A 20,357-nucleotide genomic window follows, 5' to 3' on the forward strand; every position below is an offset into this window, starting at 1 on the left:
AGGATTAGTATTTCAATTGTTATAATTATCACACTGTAGTGACTTCTTAGTCGACCCCCACTTCCCCTTTTGTCAAACAAGCTGCCATGCCGGTTTAGCCCACTAGGGGCACATTCTCCTATCATTTCACGTAACCACATTTACCTTGTTTGTTTGTTTATGCATTTCTGTGAATTACTTAGTTAGTAATAAATAAATGATTTAAGACAATTGATGTATGGATGACTCATAGTGAAGACTGGGTTCGTGCAGATAACCAACAATTTACGACGTTTGGAATGAGACTAACGTGAGGTAAAGTAAATAATTCATTAATTCGAAGACCAATCAGATAAAATATCTGAAAAGTTATTTTAGGAAATGATAACTTTGTAATTTGAATATTTTTCCTTGTTGCCCCGACTTCCTAGTAATTACGGTTACATGATTAATCAGTCTAATCGCGTAATAACTAATTACTGAGAATCTTTGATAAAAACTATCAGTCTTCAGTTAATGATAGTAAAGACATGACAGAACCCCCTGTAACAAACACAATTGAGCGTTGGAACCCCCTGTAACAAACACAATTGAGTATTGGAACCCCCTGTAACAAACACAATTGAGCGTTGGAACCCCCTGTAACAAACACAATTGAGTATTGGAACCTCCTGTAACAAACACAATTGAGTATTGGAACCCCCTGTAACAAACACAATTGAGTATTGGAACCCCCTGTAACAAACACAATTGAGCGTTGGAACCCCCTGTAACAAACACAATTGAGCGTTGGAACCCCCTGTAACAAACACAATTGAGTATTGGAACCTCCTGTAACAAACACAATTGAGCGTTGGAACCCCCTGTAACAAACACAATTGAGTATTGGAACCCCCTGTAACAAACACAATTGAGCGTTGGAACCCCCTGTAACAAACGCAATTGAGCGTTGGAACCCCCTGTAACAAACACAATTGAGTATTGGAACCCCCTGTAACAAACACAATTGAGCGTTGGAACCCCCTGTAACAAACACAATTCCTCAGCAGGGTGTTTGCGTGTTTGTGCACATATGTTCGGGTTAACAAGAGTCACAGAGGAGGAGAGGAGGGTGTGTGTTGTCTTACACTCTTTAGTATCAGTCTGATGGCTGGGGAGTCTGGAGCGTAGAGGATCTTCCCCATGAAGAGAGGCTTGACTGAACTCCAGACGATCTTAGTGACCGGGTTAGACTCCAGAGTCTGCATCAAGTCGTTACAGAACGGAGCTGAGAGAAGAGGAGGGGGGGGGGGGCATGTCTAGTTAGCCTGTGACAAGGGAAGCAATGGAATAGTTCCTAAAGTGTAAACTCTGAGCACATCTCAAATATTTTTAAGTCTTTGACCCGGATCTGAGCCCTAGTCACGACTCTACTTACTGGTTGTCATGTCGTAGATATAGTCGTGGTTCTTGGATCCATTCACCCCCAGGAACACCTTGTAGTTGTTGTCTTCGTACCAGTTGAAGGAGAGGACCCTGGATCCCTCTCCGTCTGGGTACCCACAGAACAGGGCAGACACAATGTTCATCAGCTGGCTAAAGGAGCTGGGACCACCAGCCCGGAACAACGGATAGACTATCTTCAGAAGGTCCTTGGTGCTGTTCCTCTCAAAGAGCTGGAGGTAGAGAGAAAGAGGGAGGAAAACGGAAGAGAGGAAGGAGAAAGAAAATGGTTAGACGGGTAGACCACCTTCAGAAGGTCCTTGGTGCTGTTCCTCTTAGTGCTGAGCCATTAACTGACATTTCGGTCATTTTTTGTTTTTTTAAACAACAAATTGACCATCGGTTCGATTGTATGAATTCCATTTCGTTCATGTTTTTTCTGTGAGCTCAGTTTTTATAGAGAAAGATCAAGCCCAAACTGTGCGATGTAGTAGGGAGTTGTAGTTTCCAACAGGCCAATATTCTACATAGTTTAGCACAGAAAACGTGATAATTAATTCCTTTAACCATACTCCATTGCACAAGGAGGGTGAGAAGAGACAGAAGACGTGGGATGGAGAGTGATATAGAAAATAAAATATATGATCTAAGTGATGGATAGTTGGTATTCAGCAGTCATAAAAGCCTTACTTACTTTGAAGAACTACTTAAATTGTGATTATGTCAGACAACATAGGCAGTAGCTCTCTAGAAAAGAGACGATGACTTGTAATGAAATTATAAAGTCATCAAATAAAACTAATGTAATATATACAACTGAAATCAAGTCATGTGACTAAATGGTGGTAGGCAGTCACTAATCATCATAGGACCATTATTCAACTGTTTTATTCTGTTACAACATTCAACCAACAGTATGCATTTAATTGTGATTTAAAAAATAAAGATAAAAAAAAGATTTAAAAAATTGAAAAGTCGTTACAATTGTTTTTTAAATAGTCGAACCAAAACCCGAACTGACCTCAGAAAGCACTACACGTACTTTTATCTTGAGTAGCGAAGAGGGAAGGGAGAGAGGGAGAGTGTGACGGCCTAGGAACAGATAGTGTTATACTGTAAATGTGAGTGTTTAACAGCATCTTTAGTAGGACGCTGTCTATCCCTTCATTTCATTACTACACATTTAAAGGGAAAAACCCTCAGGACATTAAACAACAACGTCTGAGCTCACATTTCCTATTGAGAACGAGAATAGGTGTTGGGTGGGCCATTTCTCTTACTATTGATAACGAGGATAGGTGTTGGGTGGGCCATTTCTCTTACTATTGATAACGAGGATAGGTGTTGGGTGGGCCATTTCTCTTACTATTGATAACGAGGATAGGTGTTGGGTGAGCCATTTCTCTTACTATTGATAACGAGGATAGGTGTTGGGTGGGCCATTTCTCTTACTATTGATAATGAGGATAGGTGTTGGGTGGGCCATTTCTCTTACTATTGATAACTAGGATAGGTGTTGGGTGGGCCATATACCTGACGTTGTTCAGGAGTGCGCCAGTGTGTATTGTACTGTGTCTCCCTTCCTGAATAAGGAGGCGAGGGGGAGGGGTGGGGGTTCTCAGAGCATCTCTTGCTTAGTTCTGATGACTCATTCATAATGCACATTCCCATCACCTCACACACACACGCGCGAAAGAGAGAAAACGCAACACGAACACACACACACAGGCTTATACACATACAGTTGAAGTCAGAAGTTTACATACTTAGGTTGGAGTCAATAAAACTAGTTTTTTAACCACTCCACAAATTTCTTGAAAACAAATTATAGTTTTGGCAAGTCAGTTAGGACATCTACTTCGTGCATGACACAAGTCATTTTTCCAACAATTGTTTACACACAGACTATTTCCCTTATAATTCACTGTATCACATGTTCAGTGGGTCAGAAGTTTACATACACTAAGTTGACTGTGCCTTTAAACAGCTTGGAAAATTTCAGAAAATGATGTCATGGCTTTAGAAGCTTCTGATTTGAGTCAATTGGAGGTGTACCTGTGGATGTATTTCAAGGCCTACCTTCAAACTCAGTGCCCGTTTGCTTGACATCATGGGAAAATCAAAAGAAATCAGCCAAGACCTCAGAAAAAAAATTGTAGACCACAAGTCTGGTTCATCCTTGTGAGAAATTTCCAAACGCCTGAAGGTACCACGTTCATCTGTACAAACAATAGTACCCAAGTATAAACACCATGGGACCACGCAGCCGTCATACCGCTCAGGAAGGAGACACGTTCTGTCTCCTAGAGATGAACGTACTTTGGTGTGAAAAGTGCAAATCAATCCCAGAACAACAGCAAAGCACCTTGTGAAGATGCTGGAGGAAACAGGTACAAAAGTATCTATATCCACAGTAAAACAAGTCCTATATCGACATAACCTGAAAGGTGTCACGAGTCCGACCGAGGGTGTTTCCCTTTCCCGGGCAGGTGGCGCTCGGCGGTCGTCGTCACCGGCCTATTAGCTGCCACTGATTGTTTTTCCTTCCCCTCCTTGTATGTTGAGTGGTAGCACCTGTGAATGTTTGATTAGTTTGTCTTTATTAGACAGCCGGCCCGCCTGGTTGTTGTGCGGGATTATTTCTATGTAAACCTTCGGCTCTGTGGTATAGGCACGTGTTAGTGTCCGGTCGGGATTGTTTCCCATTGTACATTTTGATTTCCCTGTGTTTTGGGAACGTAACGTTTTTGTGAGCACCCTGTGGTGCATTGGTGCGATTAAAAGACGCGCAGCATTGAACTCTCTGTCTCCTGCATTTGACTCCACACCCACGACACCCGGAGCATTACAGAATCCCGCACCTATCAAATTGATGGAGTCAGCAGGAGCAGCAGCCAACCCTCTCCCATCGATGGAGGAACGGGTTCTCCACCACACCACCGTCCTTCATCGGATCGGATCCGCGATGGATCAAGTGATGGAGAGAATGGACAGATGGGAGAGGAGTGGGCTCCTCTCTCCACCTTCAGCACCCACGGTTCCGGACTCCCCATCTCCCGACTCCAGCACCCTCCGTCTGACGCTACCGAGGGCTTATGATGGAGCGGCGGCGGGTTGCCAGGGGTTTTTGCTCCAGCTGGAGCTATACCTGGCCACCATCAGACCCACTCCCTCAGGAGAGGAGAGGGTGAGTGTCCTCATCTCCTGCCTCACGGGTCGTGCCCTGGAATGGGCGAACGCGGTCTGGAATGGTCCAGACTCAGCGCGGGAGCACTACCCAGAGTTTTCCCGTCGCTTCCGCGCCGTGTTTGATCACCCTCTAGACGGCCGAGCGGCGGGAGAACGACTATTTCACCTCAGGCAGGAGAGGAGGAGCGCCCAGGATTACGCGCTGGAGTTCCGGACCTTGGCAGCCGGATCTGGGTGGAACGACAGGGCCCTCATGGACCACTACAGGTGTAGTCTCCGAGAGGATGTCCGCCGGGAGTTAGCGTGTCGGGACACCACTCTGTCACTGGATCAGCTGATTGACATGTCCATTCGACTGGATAATCTGCTGGCTGCCCGCGGGCGTTCAGAGAGGGTCCTGTGCGTTCCACCACCCAGCCCCTCCGCTCCCATTCCGATGGAGTTGGGAGGGGCTGCGCCGAGGGGTACCGGAGGAGGAGGCCTTCCCTGCACCAACTGTGGTCGGAGAGGACACACGTCTGATCGGTGCTGGGGGGGTCCGTCTGGGAGTAGAGATGGCAGGCGGAACGCTTCTCGGTCACCCCAGGTGAGTCAGCATCAAACTCACCCAGAACCCCCTGTTGGCCACATGTTTGTCTTAACTTTTTTCCTTCGCTTTTTTCCCTCTTCCCAGCATAGGGCGCTCGTCGATTCAGGCGCAGCTGGGAACTTTATGGATCGCGGACTCGCCCTTAAATTAGGGGTTCCGCTGGTGCCGATAGATTCTCCTTTCCCCGTGCACTCCCTAGATAGCCGGCCATTAGGGTCAGGGATGGTCAGGGAGACCACGGTCCCACTGGACATGGTGACGCAGGGGAATCATAGGGAGCGTATCAGTTTCTTTATTATTGACTCGCCTGCGTTTCCAGTGGTGCTGGGGACTCCCTGGCTGGCCCGGCACAATCCTAAAATTTCGTGGAAACAGGGGGTTCTCCAGGGGTGGTCAGAGGAGTGTTCTGGAAGGTGTTTGGGAGTTTCCATCGGTGCCACGTCGGTGGAGAGTCCAGACCAGGGTTCCACGGTGTGCATTCCCCCCGAGTATGCCGATTTGGCAATCGCTTTCAGTAAAGTGAAAGCGACTAAATTACCACCTTATCGACCGGGAAGGGATTGTACGATAGATCTCCAGGTAGACGCTGCGCTTCCCAAGAGTCACGTGTACCCGCTGTCCCAGGAGGAGACGTTGGCAATGGAGACATATGTCACGGAGGCGCTGGGACAGGGGTACATTCGGTCCTCCATTTCACCTGTCTCCTCAAGTTTCTTTTTTGTGAGGAAAAAGGAGGGAGGCTTGCGTCCGTGTATCGATTATAGAGGTCTAAACGCCATCACAGTGGGGTATAGTTACCCTCTACCTCTCATCGCTACGGCGGTGGAATCGTTCCACGGAGCGCAGTTCTTCACAAAACTGGATCTCAGGAGCGCGTATAGTTTGGTGCGTATTCGGAAGGGAGACGAGTGGAAAACCGCATTTAGTACTACATCAGGCCACTATGAGTACCTCGTCATGCCGTATGGGTTAAAGAATGCTCCAGCCGTTTTCCAATCCTTTGTAGACGAGATTCTCAGGGACCTGTGCGGGCAGGGAGTGGTGGTTTATATCGATGACATTCTGATCTACTCGGCCACTCACACCGCGCATGTGTCTCTGGTGCGCAAGGTGCTTGGTAGACTGCTGGAGCATGACCTATACGTCAAGGCTGAGAAATGCGTGTTCTCTAAACGAGCCGTCTCTTTTCTGGGATATCGCATTTCCACCTCGGGGGTAGTGATGGAGGGTGACCGCATTAGGGCCGTGCGTAATTGGCCGACTCCGACCACGGTAAAGGAGGTGCAGCGTTTTCTGGGTTTTGCCAACTACTACCGGAGGTTTATCCGGGGTTTTGGCCAGGTAGCGGCTCCCATCACCTCACTGCTGAAGGGGGGCCCGGTGCGTTTGCAGTGGTCAGCAGAGGCGGACGGAGCATTCAACAAGTTGAAGGCGCTGTTTACTGATGCGCCCGTGTTGGCGCATCCGGACCCCTCTCTAGCATTCATAGTGGAGGTGGACGCGTCCGAGGCTGGGGTGGGTGCCGTGCTATCACAGCGCTCGGGTACGCCACCAAAACTCCGACCCTGCGCTTTCTTCTCAAGGAAGCTCAGCCCAGCGGAGCGTAACTATGATGTGGGGGACCGGGAGTTGCTAGCGGTGGTTAGAGCTCTGAAGGTGTGGAGACACTGGCTTGAGGGGGCTAAACACCCCTTTCTCATCTGGACCGACCACCAGAATCTGGAGTATATTCGGGCAGCTAGGAGACTTAACCCACGTCAGGCAAGGTGGGCCATGTTCTTCACCCGGTTCCGATTTACTTTGTCTTATAGACCGGGCTCCCAGAACGTGAAGGCTGACGCACTGTCCCGCCTTTATGACACGGAGGATGGGTCCACCGAACCTACTCCCATCCTTCCCGCCTCGAAGCTGGTAGCCCCAGTGGTATGGGAGGTGGACTCGGACATCGAGCGGGCGTTACGGGCTGAACCCACGCCTCCTCAGTGTCCAGTGGGGCGAAGGTACGTGCCGCTTGGTGTTCGGGACAAACTGATTCGGTGGGCTCACGTCCTACCCTCCTCGGGTCACCCTGGGGTGACGAGGACAGTGGGGAGCCTTCAGGGGAGGTATTGGTGGCCTACGTTGGCTAAGGACGTTAAGGGTTATGTCTCCTCCTGTTCAGTGTGCACTCAGAGTAAGGCTCCTAGGCACCTTCCTAGAGGGAAGCTACAACCCCTCCCTGTTCCACAGCGGCCATGGTCACATCTGTCCATAGATTTCCTAACCGATCTCCCGCCGTCTCAGGGGAACACCACGGTTCTGGTAATTGTGGATCGGTTCTCTAAGTCCTGCCGTCTCCTCCCGTTGCCCGGTATCCCTACAGCCCTACAGACTGCGGAGGCGTTATTCACCCATGTCTTCCGGCACTACGGGGTGCCGGAGGACATCGTTTCTGATCGGGGCCCCCAATTCACGTCCCGGGTATGGAGAGCGTTCATGGAACGTTTGGGGGTCTCTGTCAGCCTGACCTCCGGTTATCACCCCGAGAGTAATGGGCAGGTGGAGAGAGTGAACCAGGAGGTGGGTAGGTTTCTGCGGTCGTATTGCCAGGATCGGCCAGGGGAGTGGGCACGATACATTCCCTGGGCTGAAATGGCTCAGAACTCACTACGCCACTCCTCTACTAACGTGTCCCCCTTTCAGTGTGTGTTGGGGTACCAGCCGGTCCTGGCACCATGGCATCCGAGCCAGACCGAGGCTCCTGCGGTGGAGGAATGGGTACAGCGCTCCAAGGAGACCTGGAGGGCCGTCCAGGAATCTCTACGACAAGCGAGTGGACGGCAGAAGAGGAGTGCTGACCGCCACCGCAGTGAGGCCCCCGTGTTTGTACCGGGGGACAGGGTCTGGCTCTCGACCCGAAACCTACCTCTCCGCTTGCCCTGCCGGAAGCTGGGTCCGCAGTGTGTAGGGCCCTTTAAAGTCCTGAGGAGGATAAACGAGGTGTGTTATCGATTACAACTCCCTTCCTATTATCGTATTAACCCCTCGTTTCATGTGTCTCTCCTCAGGCCGGTGGTAGCTGGTCCCCTGCAGGACAGTGAGGTACCGGAGGTCCCTCCCCCCCCGCTGGACATCGAGGGGTCCCCGGCGTACACGATCCGGGCCATTCTGGACTCAAGACGCCGGGTGAGGGGCCTGCAGTACCTCGTGGACTGGGAGGGGTACGGTCCGGAGGAGAGGTGCTGGGTACCGGTGGGGGACATCTTGGATCCCTCCATGTTGAGGGATTTCCATCGCCTCCATCCGGATCGCCCTGCGCCTCGTCCTCCGGGGCGACCTCGAGGCCGGTGTCGGCGCGCTGCGGGAGCCACGCGTCAGGGGGGGGGTACTGTCACGAGTCCGACCGAGGGTGTTTCCCTTTCCCGGGCAGGTGGCGCTCGGCGGTCGTCGTCACCGGCCTATTAGCTGCCACTGATTGTTTTTCCTTCCCCTCCTTGTATGTTGAGTGGTAGCACCTGTGAATGTTTGATTAGTTTGTCTTTATTAGACAGCCGGCCCGCCTGGTTGTTGTGCGGGATTATTTCTATGTAAACCTTCGGCTCTGTGGTATAGGCACGTGTTAGTGTCCGGTCGGGATTGTTTCCCATTGTACATTTTGATTTCCCTGTGTTTTGGGAACGTAACGTTTTTGTGAGCACCCTGTGGTGCATTGGTGCGATTAAAAGACGCGCAGCATTGAACTCTCTGTCTCCTGCATTTGACTCCACACCCACGACACCCGGAGCATTACAAAAGGCCACTCAGCAAGGAAGAAGCCACTGCTCCAAAACCACCATAAAAAAGCCAGACTACAGTTTGCAACTGCACATGGGGACAAAGATCATACTTTTTGGAGAAATGTCCTCTGGTCTGATTAAACAAAAAATATACAGTGGGGAGAACAAGTATTTGATACACTGCCGATTTTGCAGGTTTTCCTACTTACAAAGCATGTAGAGGTCTGTAATTTTCTAGCATAGGTACACTTCAACTGTGAGAGACGGAAATCTTAAACAAAAATCCAGAAAATCACATTGTATGATTTTTAAGTAATTCATTCGCATTTTATTGCATGACATAAGTATTTGATCACCTACCAACCAGTAAGAATTCCGTCTCTCACAGACCTGTTAGTTTTCCTTTAAGAAGCCCTCCTGTTCTCCACTCATTACCTGTATTAACTGCACCTGTTTGAACTCATTACCTGTATAAAAGACACCTGTCCACACACTCAATCAAACAGACTCCAACCTCTCCACAATGGCCAAGACCAGAGAGCTGTGTAAGGACATCAGGGATAAATTTAAACCTGCACAAGGCTGGGATGGGCTACAGGACAATAGGCAAGCAGCTTGGTGAGAAGGCAACAACTGTTGGCGCAATTATAAAAAAAATGGAAGAAGTTCAAGATGACGGTCAATCACCCTCGGTCTGGGGCTCCATGCAAGATCTCACCTCATGGTGCATCAATGATCATGAGGAAGGTGAGGGATCAGCCCAGAACTACACGGCAGGACCTGGTCAATGACCTGAAGAGAGCTGGGACCACAGACTCAAAGAAAACCATTAGTAACACACTATGCCGTCATGGATTAAAATCCTGCAGCGCACGCAAGGTCGCCCTGCTCATGCCAGTGCATGTCCAGGCCTGTCTGAAGTTTGCCAATGACCATCTGAATGATCCAGAGGAGGAAGGGTAGCCTAGTGGTTAGAGCGTTGGACTAGTAACCGGAAGGTTGTGAGTTCAAACCCCCGAGCTGACAAGGTACAAATCTGTCGTTCTGCCCCTGAACAGGCAGTTAACCCACTGTTCCCAGGCCGTCATTGAAAATAAGAATTTGTTCTTAACTGACTTGCCTGGTTAAATAAAGGTAAAATAAAACAAATAAAATAAAAAAGGTCATGTGGTCTGATGAGACAAAAATAGAGCTTTTTGGTCTAAGCTCCACTCGCCGTGTTTGGAGGAAGAAGAAGGATGAGTACAACCCCAAGAACACCATCCCAACCATGAAGCATGGAGGTGGAAACATCATTCTTTGGGGATGCTTTTCTGCAAAGGGGACAGGACGACTGCACCGTATTGAGGGGAGGATGGATGGGGCCATGTATCGCGGGATCTTGGCCAACAACCTCCTTCCCTCAATAAGAGCATTGAAGATGGGTCGTGGCTGGGTCTTCCAGCATGACAACGACCCGGAACACACAGCCAGGGCAACTAAGGAGTGTCTCCGTAAGAAGCATCTCAAGGTCCTGGAGTGGCCTAGCCAGTTTCCAGACCTGAACCCAATAGAAAATATTTTGGAGGGAGCTGAAAGTCCGTATTGTCCAGAGACAGCCCCCAAACCTGAAGGATCTGGAAAAGGTCTGTATGGAGGAGTGGGCCAAAATCCCTGCTGCAGTGTGTGCAAACCTGGTCAAGAACTACAGGAAACGTATGATCTCTGTAATTGCAAACAAAGGTTTCTATACCAAATAATTAAGTTCTTAAAGAAAAACTAACACGTCTGTGAGAGACGGAATTCTTACTGGTTGGTAGGTGATCAAATACTTATGTCATGCAATAAAATGCTAATTAATTACTTAAAAATCATACAATGTGATTTTCTGGATTTTTGTTTTAGATTCTCAAAATCTCTGAAACTGGAAACACTTATCTCCCTCACTAGCTTTAAGCACCAACTGTCAGAGCAGCTCACAGATTACTGCACCTGTACATAGCCCAAACAACTACCTCTTTCCCAACTGTATTTAATTTATTTATTTATTTTGCTCCTTTGCACCCCATTATTTTTATTTCTACTTTGCACATTCTTCCATTGCAAAACTACCATTCCAGTGTTTTACTTGCTATATTGTATTTACCTTGCCACCATGGCCTTTTTTGCCTTTACCTCCCTTCTCACCTCATTTGCTCACATTGTATATAGACTTGTTTATACTGTATTATTGACTGTATGTTTGTTTTACTCCATGTGTAACTCTGTGTTGTTGTATGTGTCGAACTGCTTTGCTTTATCTTGGCCAGGTCGCAATTGTAAATGAGAACTTGTTCTCAACTTGCCTACCTGGTTAAATAAAGGTTAAATAAATAAATAAATAAATAAAATTCCGTCTCTCACACTTGAAGTGTACCTATGATAAAAATGACAGACCTCTACAGGCTTTGTAAGTAGGAAAACCTGCAAAATCGGCAGTGTATCAAATACTTGTTCTCCCCACTGTAACTGTTTGGCCACAATGATCATCATTATGTTTGGAGGAAAAAGGGGGAGGCTTGCAAGCCGAAGAACACCATCCCAATCGTGAAGCACGGGGGTGGCAGCATCATGTTGTGGAGGGGGCTTTAAAATAAATAATTCAATCTACCATTATTCTGACATTTTACATTCTTAAAATAAAGTGGTGATCCTAACTGACCTAAGACAGGGAATCTTTACTCTGATTCAATGTCAGGAATTGTGAAAAACGTTTATTTTTATTTCCCCTTAATTTAACCAGGAAGGCCAGTTGAGAACAAGTTCTCAATTACAACTGTGACCTGGCCAAGATAAACTAAAGCAGTGCGACACAAACAACAGCACAGAGCTCCTCATGGAATAAACAAACATACAGTCAATAACACATTAGAAAAAATATATGTGCAAAATGAGGAAGCTTAGGGAGGTAAGGCAATAAATAGGCTGTAGTGGCGAAGTAATTCAAATGTAGCAATTAAATACTGGAGTGATAGATGAGCAGAAGATGAATGTGCAAGTAGAGATACTGGGGTGCAAAGGAGCAAAAATACATAAATAAATACAGTATGGGGATGAGGTAGATTGGATGGGTTATTTACAGATGAGCTATGTACAGGTACAGTGATCTGTGAGCTGCTCTGACAGCTGGTTCTTAAAGCTAGTGAGGGAGATGTGAGTCTCCAGCTTCAGTGATGTTTGCCATTTGTTCCAGTCATTGGCAACAGAGAACTGGAAGGAAAGGCGGCCAAAGGAGGAATTGGCTTTTGGGGTGACCAGTGAAATATACCTGCTGGAGTGCGTGCTACGGGTGGGTGGTGCTATGGTGACCTGTGAGCTGAGATAAGGCGGGGCAATACCAAATGTATTTGGCTAAGGTGTATGTAAACTTCCGACTTCAACTGTATGTGAACGTCACACATACACACACACAATGAACAACACCCAGGAATTGCTAGAAATACATCTGACCAATGCATTCATCATAAACACTTTATGTAGGATACTGCCACCCCGTACAAAACACCATGCGTGTCTTTACTATAAACACACCTTGGATAGTAGGATGGTGCTAAGGTTACATCCTGCAGGTTACTAGGGTTACCTGTCTAACCCTCTCACTGACTCAACCAGTCTCTGGGGCTGGATGAAATGAACACACTAACATGAGCTTCAGAAGCTGTCAACTCTACCCGAAAACAAACACAGACAAATGCACATAGGCACACATCCATAGACACACACACACACACACACACACACATTTAAAATATGCGAGCGCGCACACACACACTGCACTCTCTCCTATCCTCCTGGGATCAGACGCTTCTTATTTATAGCCTCCAGTTTCCTCATCACAGCTTCCTGTATCTGGGAGACACTAACAGCTTCCTGTTACTGGGAGAAACTAACAGCTTCCTGTATCTGGGAGACACTAACAACTTCCTGTTACTGGGAGAAACTAACAGCTTCCTGTATCTGGGAGAAACTAACAGCTTCCTGTTACTGGGAAAAACTAACAGCTTCCTGTTACTGGGAGCAACTAAAAGATTCCTGTTACTGGGAGCAACAAACAGCTTCCTGTTACTGGGAAAAACTCATAGCTTCCTGTATCTGGGAGCAACTAAGAGCTTCCTGTTACTGGGAGCAACTCATAGAGGGAACTGAGTGATGAATTCTGCAAATGTTAAGAGGGATCAAGAGAGATAAAGAGAGGACAGAGAGCAAGACAGAGTGAGAGAGAGAGAGAGAGAGAGAGAGAGAGAGAGAGAGAGAGAGAGAGAGAGAGAGAGAGAGACAGAGAGAGAGAGACAGAGACAGAGAGAGAGAGACAGAGAGAGAGAGACAGAGACAGAGAGAGAGACAGACAGAGTGAGAGACAGACAGAGTGAGAGAGAGAGAGAGAGAGAGAGAGAGACAGAGAGAGAGACAGAGTGAGAGAGAAAGAGAGAGAGAGAGAGAGACACACACAGAGAGAGAGAGAGAGACAGAGAGAGAGAGAGGGACAGAGAAGGAGGAGAAGATAAATAGAGAGAGAGAGGATAACAGAAAGACATATGATAGATGACTCACCACTTGGACCTTCTCTGATACAGCGGTTAGAACACGCCCCCAGTAGCGTAGGTCTGGTCCATCCGTGTGGTTGTCCAACACCCGGGGCAGCTGGGAAAAGACAGTTTGGACAGGTAATAGTCACATCTCTGGGACTACAGATGAAAACTAGCCGGCTGGCACATTTACAGAAATATTGATGAGATGTGCATTGTCCCTGTCAAATACATGAAAAATAACGTTTGCATACTTAGAGATGTTATAAAACCCTTTTGAATGAAGTCTGATTTGATTTGTTTTTTTTAATTCGGTTAAAATGTTTAAAATCATGCAAAGATAACTAACTAGGCATGAATCAACGTGCTATACTCTCATACTCTTTCACCTTTACGACTTTAAAGGAAAAGCCCCTTAATTAACACTGGCTCTTCAAGGCCACTGACATGCCACAGAGAGTCACTACGGAAACAGAGAACGCCAACACAAACATCTTACTTAGCTTCCTATGACATTCCTTACACTTCCATTTCAATGAACGAAGGGAGGGAGGGAGGGAGGGAGGAATGGAGGGAGGAAAGGAGGGAGGGAGGGAGGGAGGGAGGGAGGGAGGGAGGGAGGGAGGGAGGGAGGGAGGGAGGGAGGGAGGGAGGGAGGGAGAAAAGAGAGTGCGAGGGAAAGGCAAGATAATAGGAGAGGAGAGGTAGTAGTGATCTATTAGTAGGAGGGAGGGAGGGAGGGAGGGAGGGAGGGAGGGAGGGAGGGAGGGAGGGAGGGAGGGAGGGAGGGAGGGAGGGGTTAAGGGTTACGGGTTCAGAGAACAAACTAGTAAAAGAGAGGAAGAGGTGAAGCGAGAGGGTTTACTCTGTCCATGTTAAAACACATCCTTATTACTAAGCAAGTGAGGAGTTTTTGTATTGGGGGAAATGAGAGAGTGTCGATATTTAGTCAAGATAAACATGAACTGACTACGTTGTTACGTGTGTACTAATATACACTACCAGTCCAAAGTTTCAGAACACCTACTCATTTAAGGGTTTTTCTTAATTTGTACTATTTTCTACATTGTAGAATAATAGTGAAGACATGAAAACTATGAAATAACACATATGGAATCATGTAGTAACCAACAAAGTGTCAAACAACACAAAATATATTTTATAATTTAGACTCTTCAAAGTAGCCACCCTTTGCCTTGATGGTAGCTTTGCTGGGTGAACAAGTATGATTTTAGGAATATTGCTAGATGTAATAGAATAGCACCACTTGTCTGTGTCTGAGTCCAGTATGAAAGAATTAGAGGTAGTTTCACAAGCAAATGCTAACTAGCGTTAGCGCAATGCCTGTACCTCTACAGGAACAGTTAGCGTGCTGTTCCTTTTCATCCGACTCTGGGGAAGTAGATAAATTGCTTCATTGACAAAATCTCAAACTATCTCTTCAATATTGAGGAAATTACAGCCATTGATGCTAATTACAGGTTATTGTTTTTCTGTGAAGAAAATTCTTTGGCTGACCGTTTAGGTAAGGCCATTTTAGGGATGGAAAACCAGTGTCAGTGTGAACTTCAACAACCACAACCAGAAAGAAAACATATTGCAGAACTAACAATAAAATAAAAGTATATCTTCTAATGTCTCTCCTCTCCCTATAGGTGACACATGACCCTGTCTCTCCTCTCCCTATAGGTGACACATGACCCTGTCTCTCCTCTCCCTATAGGTGACACATGACCCTGTCTCTCCTCTCCCTATAGGTGACACATGACCCTGTCTCTCCTCTCCCTATAGGTGACACATGACCCTGTCTCTCCTCTCCCTATAGGTGACACATGACCATGTCTCTCCTCTCCCTATAGGTGACACATGACCCTGTCTCTCCTCTCCCTATAGGTGACACATGACCCTGTCTCTCCTCTCCCTATAGGTGACACATGACCCTGTCTCTCCTCTCCCTATAGGTGACACATGGCCCTGTCTCCCCTCTCCCTATAGGTGACACATGGCCCTGTCTCCCCTCTCCCTATAGGTGACACATGACCCTGTCTCTAGGTGTATGGCCCAGTCACCTCTTAGTGTGTTTCTCTGAGTGAGCTGAGGGAGGGGGCATTGCCTAACTCATTAACTAATCCTATTAGGGAAATAGGCCAAGAGGCTATCGCTTTATCGCCATGCCAACCTGGCTGAGCCAGTCACCTGCCTTCTGGAGACTATACCCCGAACTGAACCCTGACAGAGAGAGGAGACTATACCCGGGACTGAACTCTGACAGACAGAGACGGGAGACTATACCCGGGACTGAACTCTGACAGAGAGAGAGGGGAGACTATACCCGGGACTGAACTCTGACAGAGAGAGAGGGGAGACTATACCCTGGACTGAACTCTGACAGAGAGAGAGGGGAGACTCTACCCTGGACTGAACTCTGACAGAGAGAGAGGGGAGACTCTACCCTGGACTGAACTCTGACAGAGAGAGAGGGGAGACTCTACCCTGGACTGAACCCTGACAGACAGAGACGGGAGACTATACCCGGGACTGAACTCTGACAGACAGAGACGGGAGACTATACCCTGGACTGAACTCTGACAGAGAGAGAGGGGAGACTCTACCCTGGACTGAACCCTGACAGACAGAGACGGGAGACTATACCCGGGACTGAACTCTGACAGACAGAGACGGGAGACTATACCCGGGACTGAACTCTGACAGAGAGAGAGGGGAGACTATACCCGGGACTGAACTCTGACAGAGAGAGAGGGGAGACTATACCCTGGACTGAACTCTGACAGAGAGAGAGGGGAGACTCTACCCTGGACTGAACTCTGACAGAGAGAGAGGGGAGACTATACCCGGGACTGAACTCTGACAGAGAGAGAGGGGAGACTATACCCGGGACTGAACTCTGACAGAGAGAGAGGGGAGACTATACCCTGGACTGAACTCTGACAGAGAGAGAGGGGAGACTCTACCCTGGACTGAACTCTGACAGAGAGAGAGGGGAGACTCTACCCTGGACTGAACTCTGACAGAGAGAGAGGGGAGACTCTACCCTGGACTGAACCCTGACAGACAGAGACGGGAGACTATACCCGGGACTGAACTCTGACAGAGAGAGAGGGGAGACTCTACCCTGGACTGAACTCTGACAGAGAGAGAGGGGAGACTCTACCCGGGACTGAACCCTGACAGAGGGGGGGTAGAAGGGGTATAAAAGAGAGGGAGGACAGTAAGAGAAGTATGAGAAATAGAGGAGGAGGACAAGAGGCCTTAGAGCAGTGTTATTCAAAGTAGGGGTTGTAACCCCTAGTGGGGTTGTGGGAGAGCTGCAGTGGTGTCATCAAAAATAAAACATTAACTTTTTTGTTTTTGTTTTGTGACAACAAATGAGGAGTACAGATTATTTTATGGGACAATATACAAATGGTTAATTGAGTAAATGTTTTATTGGTTTCTTTGAACTTTGATAAGAAAGGAAAGGGGAAATCTAGAGATGAAAATGTCATGAATTGAAGGTTATGATTAGATTTGGGGTAGGGTGGGTCCCTACAGAAAAAGTTTGAATACCACTGCCTTACAGGGAGGAGGAGGAGGAGAAAGAGGAGGAGGAGGAGGAGGAAGAGGAGGAGAAAGAGGAGAAAGAGGAGGAGAAAGAGGAGGAGGAGGAGGAGAAAGAGGAGGAGGAGGAGAAAGAGGAGGAGAAGGAGAAAGAGGAGAAAGACAAGGAGGAGGAGGAGGAGAAAGAGGAGGAGGCGGAGGAGGAGGAGGAAGAGGAGGAGGAGGAGGAGGAGAAAGAGGAGGAGGAAGAGGAGGTGGAGGAGGAGGAGAAAGAGGAGAAGGAGGAGGACGATGAGGGAGGAAGAGGAGGAGAAAGAGGAGGAGGAGGCGGAGGAGGAGGAGAAAGAGGAGGTGGAGGAGAAGGAGGAAGAGGAGGAGGCGGAGGAGGAGGAGGAAGAGGAGGGGAGGAGGAGGAGAAAGAGGAGAAGGAGGAGGAGGAGGAGGAGGGGGAGGAGGAGGAGAAAGAGGAGGAGGAGGCGGAGGAGGAGGAGGAAGAGGAGGTGGAGGAGGAGGAGAAAGAGGAGAAGGAGGAGGAGGAGGAGGCGGAGGAGGAAGAGGAGGTGGAGGAGAAGGAGGAAGAGGAGGAGAAAGAGAAGGAGGAGGCGGAGGAGGAGAAGGAGGAGAAGGATGAGGAGGAGGAGGAGAAAGAGGAGGAGGAGGCGGAGGAGGAGGAAGAAGAGGAGGTGGAGGAAAAGGAGGAAGAGGAGGAGAAAGAGGAGGAGGAGGCTGAGGGGGAGGAGGAAGAGGAGGTGGAGGAGGAGGAGAAAGAGGAGGTAGAGGAGGAGTAGGAGGAGGAGAAAGAGGAGGAGGAGGCGGAGGAGGAGGAGGAGAAAGAGGAGGAGGAGGTGGAGCAGGAGGAGGAGAAAAAGGAGGAGGAGGAGGAAGAGGAGGTGGAAGAGGAGGAGAAAGAGGAGAAGGAGGAAGAGGAGGAGGAGGAGAAAGAGGAGGAGGAGGCGGGGGAGGAGAAAGAGGAGGTGGAGGAGGAGAAAGAGGAGGAGGAGGAGGAGGAGGAAGAGGAGGAGGAGGAGGAGAGGAGGAGGAAGGAGGGGAGGAGGAGGAGGAGGGAGAGAGGAGGAGGAAGAGGAGGTGGAGGAGGAGAAAGAGGAGAAGGAGGAGGAAGAGAAGGAGGAGAAGGAGGAGGAAGAGGAGGAGGAGGAGAAAGAGAAAAAGGAGGCGGCTGAGGAGGAGGCGGCGGAAGAGGAGGAAGAGGATGAGGACGTAGACGAGGATGAGGAGGAGGAAGAGGAGGAAGGATTAGAGGAAGTGAAGAGAAACAGGTAAAGTGGTAGGATAGCAAAACAAAAACATTTGGTAAGTAGGTCTGTATCAGCATGGCCATGGTGCTACTAGTAGGTCTGTATCAGCATGGTGCTACTAGTAGGTCTGTATCAGCATGGTGCTACTAGTAGGTCTGTATCAGCATGGTGCTACTAGTAGGTCTGTATCAGCATGGTGCTACTAGTAGGTCTGTATCAGCATGATGCTACTAGTAGGTCTGTATCAGCATGGTGCTACTAGTAGGTCAGTATCAGCATGGTGCTACTAGTAGGTCTGTATCAGCATGGTGCTACTAGTAGGTCTGTATCAGCATGGTGCTACTAGTAGGTCTGTATCAGCATGGTGCTACTAGTAGGTCTGTATCAGCATGGTGCTACTAGTAGGTCTGTATCAGCATGGTGTTACTAGTAGGTCTGTATCAGCATGGTGCTACTAGTAGGTCTGTATCAGCATGGTGCTACTAGTAGGTCTGTATCAGCATGGTGCTACTAGTAGGTCTGTATCAGCATGGTGCTACTAGTAGGTCTGTATCAGCATGGTGTTACTAGTAGGTCTGTATCAGCATGGTGCTACTAGTAGGTCTGTATCAGCATGGTGCTACTAGTAGGTCTGTATCAGCATGGTGCTACTAGTAGGTCTGTATCAGCATGGTGCTACTAGTAGGTCTGTATCAGCATGGTGCTACTAGTAGGTCTGTATCAGCATGGTGCTACTAGTAGGTCTGTATCAGCATGGTGCTACTAGTAGGTCTGTATCAGCATGGTGCTACTAGTAGGTCTGTATCAGCATGGTGCTACTAGTAGGTCTGTATCAGCATGGTGCTACCAGTAGGTCTATATCAGCATGGCCATGGTGCTACTAGTTACCATGTACCTTCCTCTCTGGTCTCCTTCTAATAGGTATATCTAAATAGGGTACATGAGCCTGTCAACAGCTGTATTGGCAGATGACCAGGCCTGACCGTTGAAAACCGGGGGGGGTGCTTCTACATATGAGATCATAGTAAATCCCAGGACATAGTGTCTATAATACGCTTATATAGTCACTGTCACAAACTGTCTAAACTCCACAAAGTGGCCACTGACTAGTTGGATATTCATTTCCCACTGAGCAAACAATTTCTGTACTTTCATATAAATATATTTTCATCAGAATTTAGTTTTGCCGGACCTTATTTTTTGGATTGATATTTGTCAATAAAACTCATAAAAGTTAACGTTTATGGCTAATTGTTTTGTGTTCTACACGTAAAAACGATTTGTTTAGTGCCCCGGTTGTCCAGAAAGGAAAATGGCAAAACACTTAATTGTGAGGATAAATATAAGGGCTGGAAATGCAGATAAATTAAAGTCTGATAAATGAAAATACTATTTTTGCTGGTGCCTCAGGACTGAGTTAAAGACCACTTGTGGAAACTGCAAACATTAGAGAATGGACATTAATATTTTAGAAAGAGAGAGAGAGAGAAGAGATAGAGAAGGCCGGGATACTAAAGGAGAGAGAGAGGGGGAGAAGAGATAGAGAAGGCCGGGACACTAAAGGAGAGAGAGAGAGAGGGGGGAGAAGAGATAGAGAGAGGGGGGGAGAAGAGATAGAGAAGGCCGGGACACTAAAGGAGAGAGAGAGAGAGGGGGGAGAAGAGATAGAGAGAGGGGGGGAGAAGAGATAGAGAAGGCCGGGACACTAAAGGAGAGAGAGAGGGGGAGAAGAGATAGAGGCCGGGACACTAAAGGAGAGAGAGAGGGGGAGAAGAGATAGAGAAGGCCGGGACACTAAAGGAGAGAGAGAGAGAGAGAGGGCGGGAGAAGAGCTAGAGAAGGTCGGGACACTAAAGGAGAGAGAGAGAGAGAGGGGGAGAAGAGCTAGAGAAGGTCGGGACACTAAAGGAGCGAGAGAGAGAGAGGGGGAGAAGAGCTAGAGAAGGGCGGGACACTAAAGGAGAGAGAGAGAGTATTTGTACATTGTTAAAACACTGTATATATATATATATATATATAATATGACATTTGTAATGTCTTTACTGTTTTGAAACGTCTGTATGTG

General features: G+C 48.0%; 1 protein-coding gene across 4 annotated transcripts in view; it reads right to left on the minus strand.

The window, feature by feature from the left end:
• Positions 1 to 20,357, minus strand: part of LOC110531043 (ATP binding cassette subfamily A member 4b) — a 146,218-nt gene that overhangs the window by 104,116 nt on the left and 21,745 nt on the right. For all 4 annotated transcript variants that reach the window (XM_090182921.1, XM_036986622.2, XM_090182922.1 and 1 more), the window contains exons 8-10: positions 13,504 to 13,593; positions 1,397 to 1,634; positions 1,107 to 1,246 (exon numbers count right to left, since the gene is read on the minus strand). In XM_090182921.1, coding sequence (XP_090039047.1) covers positions 1,107 to 1,246; positions 1,397 to 1,634; positions 13,504 to 13,593 — 468 coding nt within the window. The remainder of the gene's footprint in view (positions 1 to 1,106; positions 1,247 to 1,396; positions 1,635 to 13,503; positions 13,594 to 20,357) is intronic.

The sequence above is a fragment of the Oncorhynchus mykiss genome, chromosome 8, assembly GCF_057628025.1.
Source record: "Oncorhynchus mykiss isolate SJ-2025 chromosome 8, ASM5762802v1, whole genome shotgun sequence".
Classification (NCBI taxonomy): domain Eukaryota; kingdom Metazoa; phylum Chordata; class Actinopteri; order Salmoniformes; family Salmonidae; genus Oncorhynchus; species Oncorhynchus mykiss.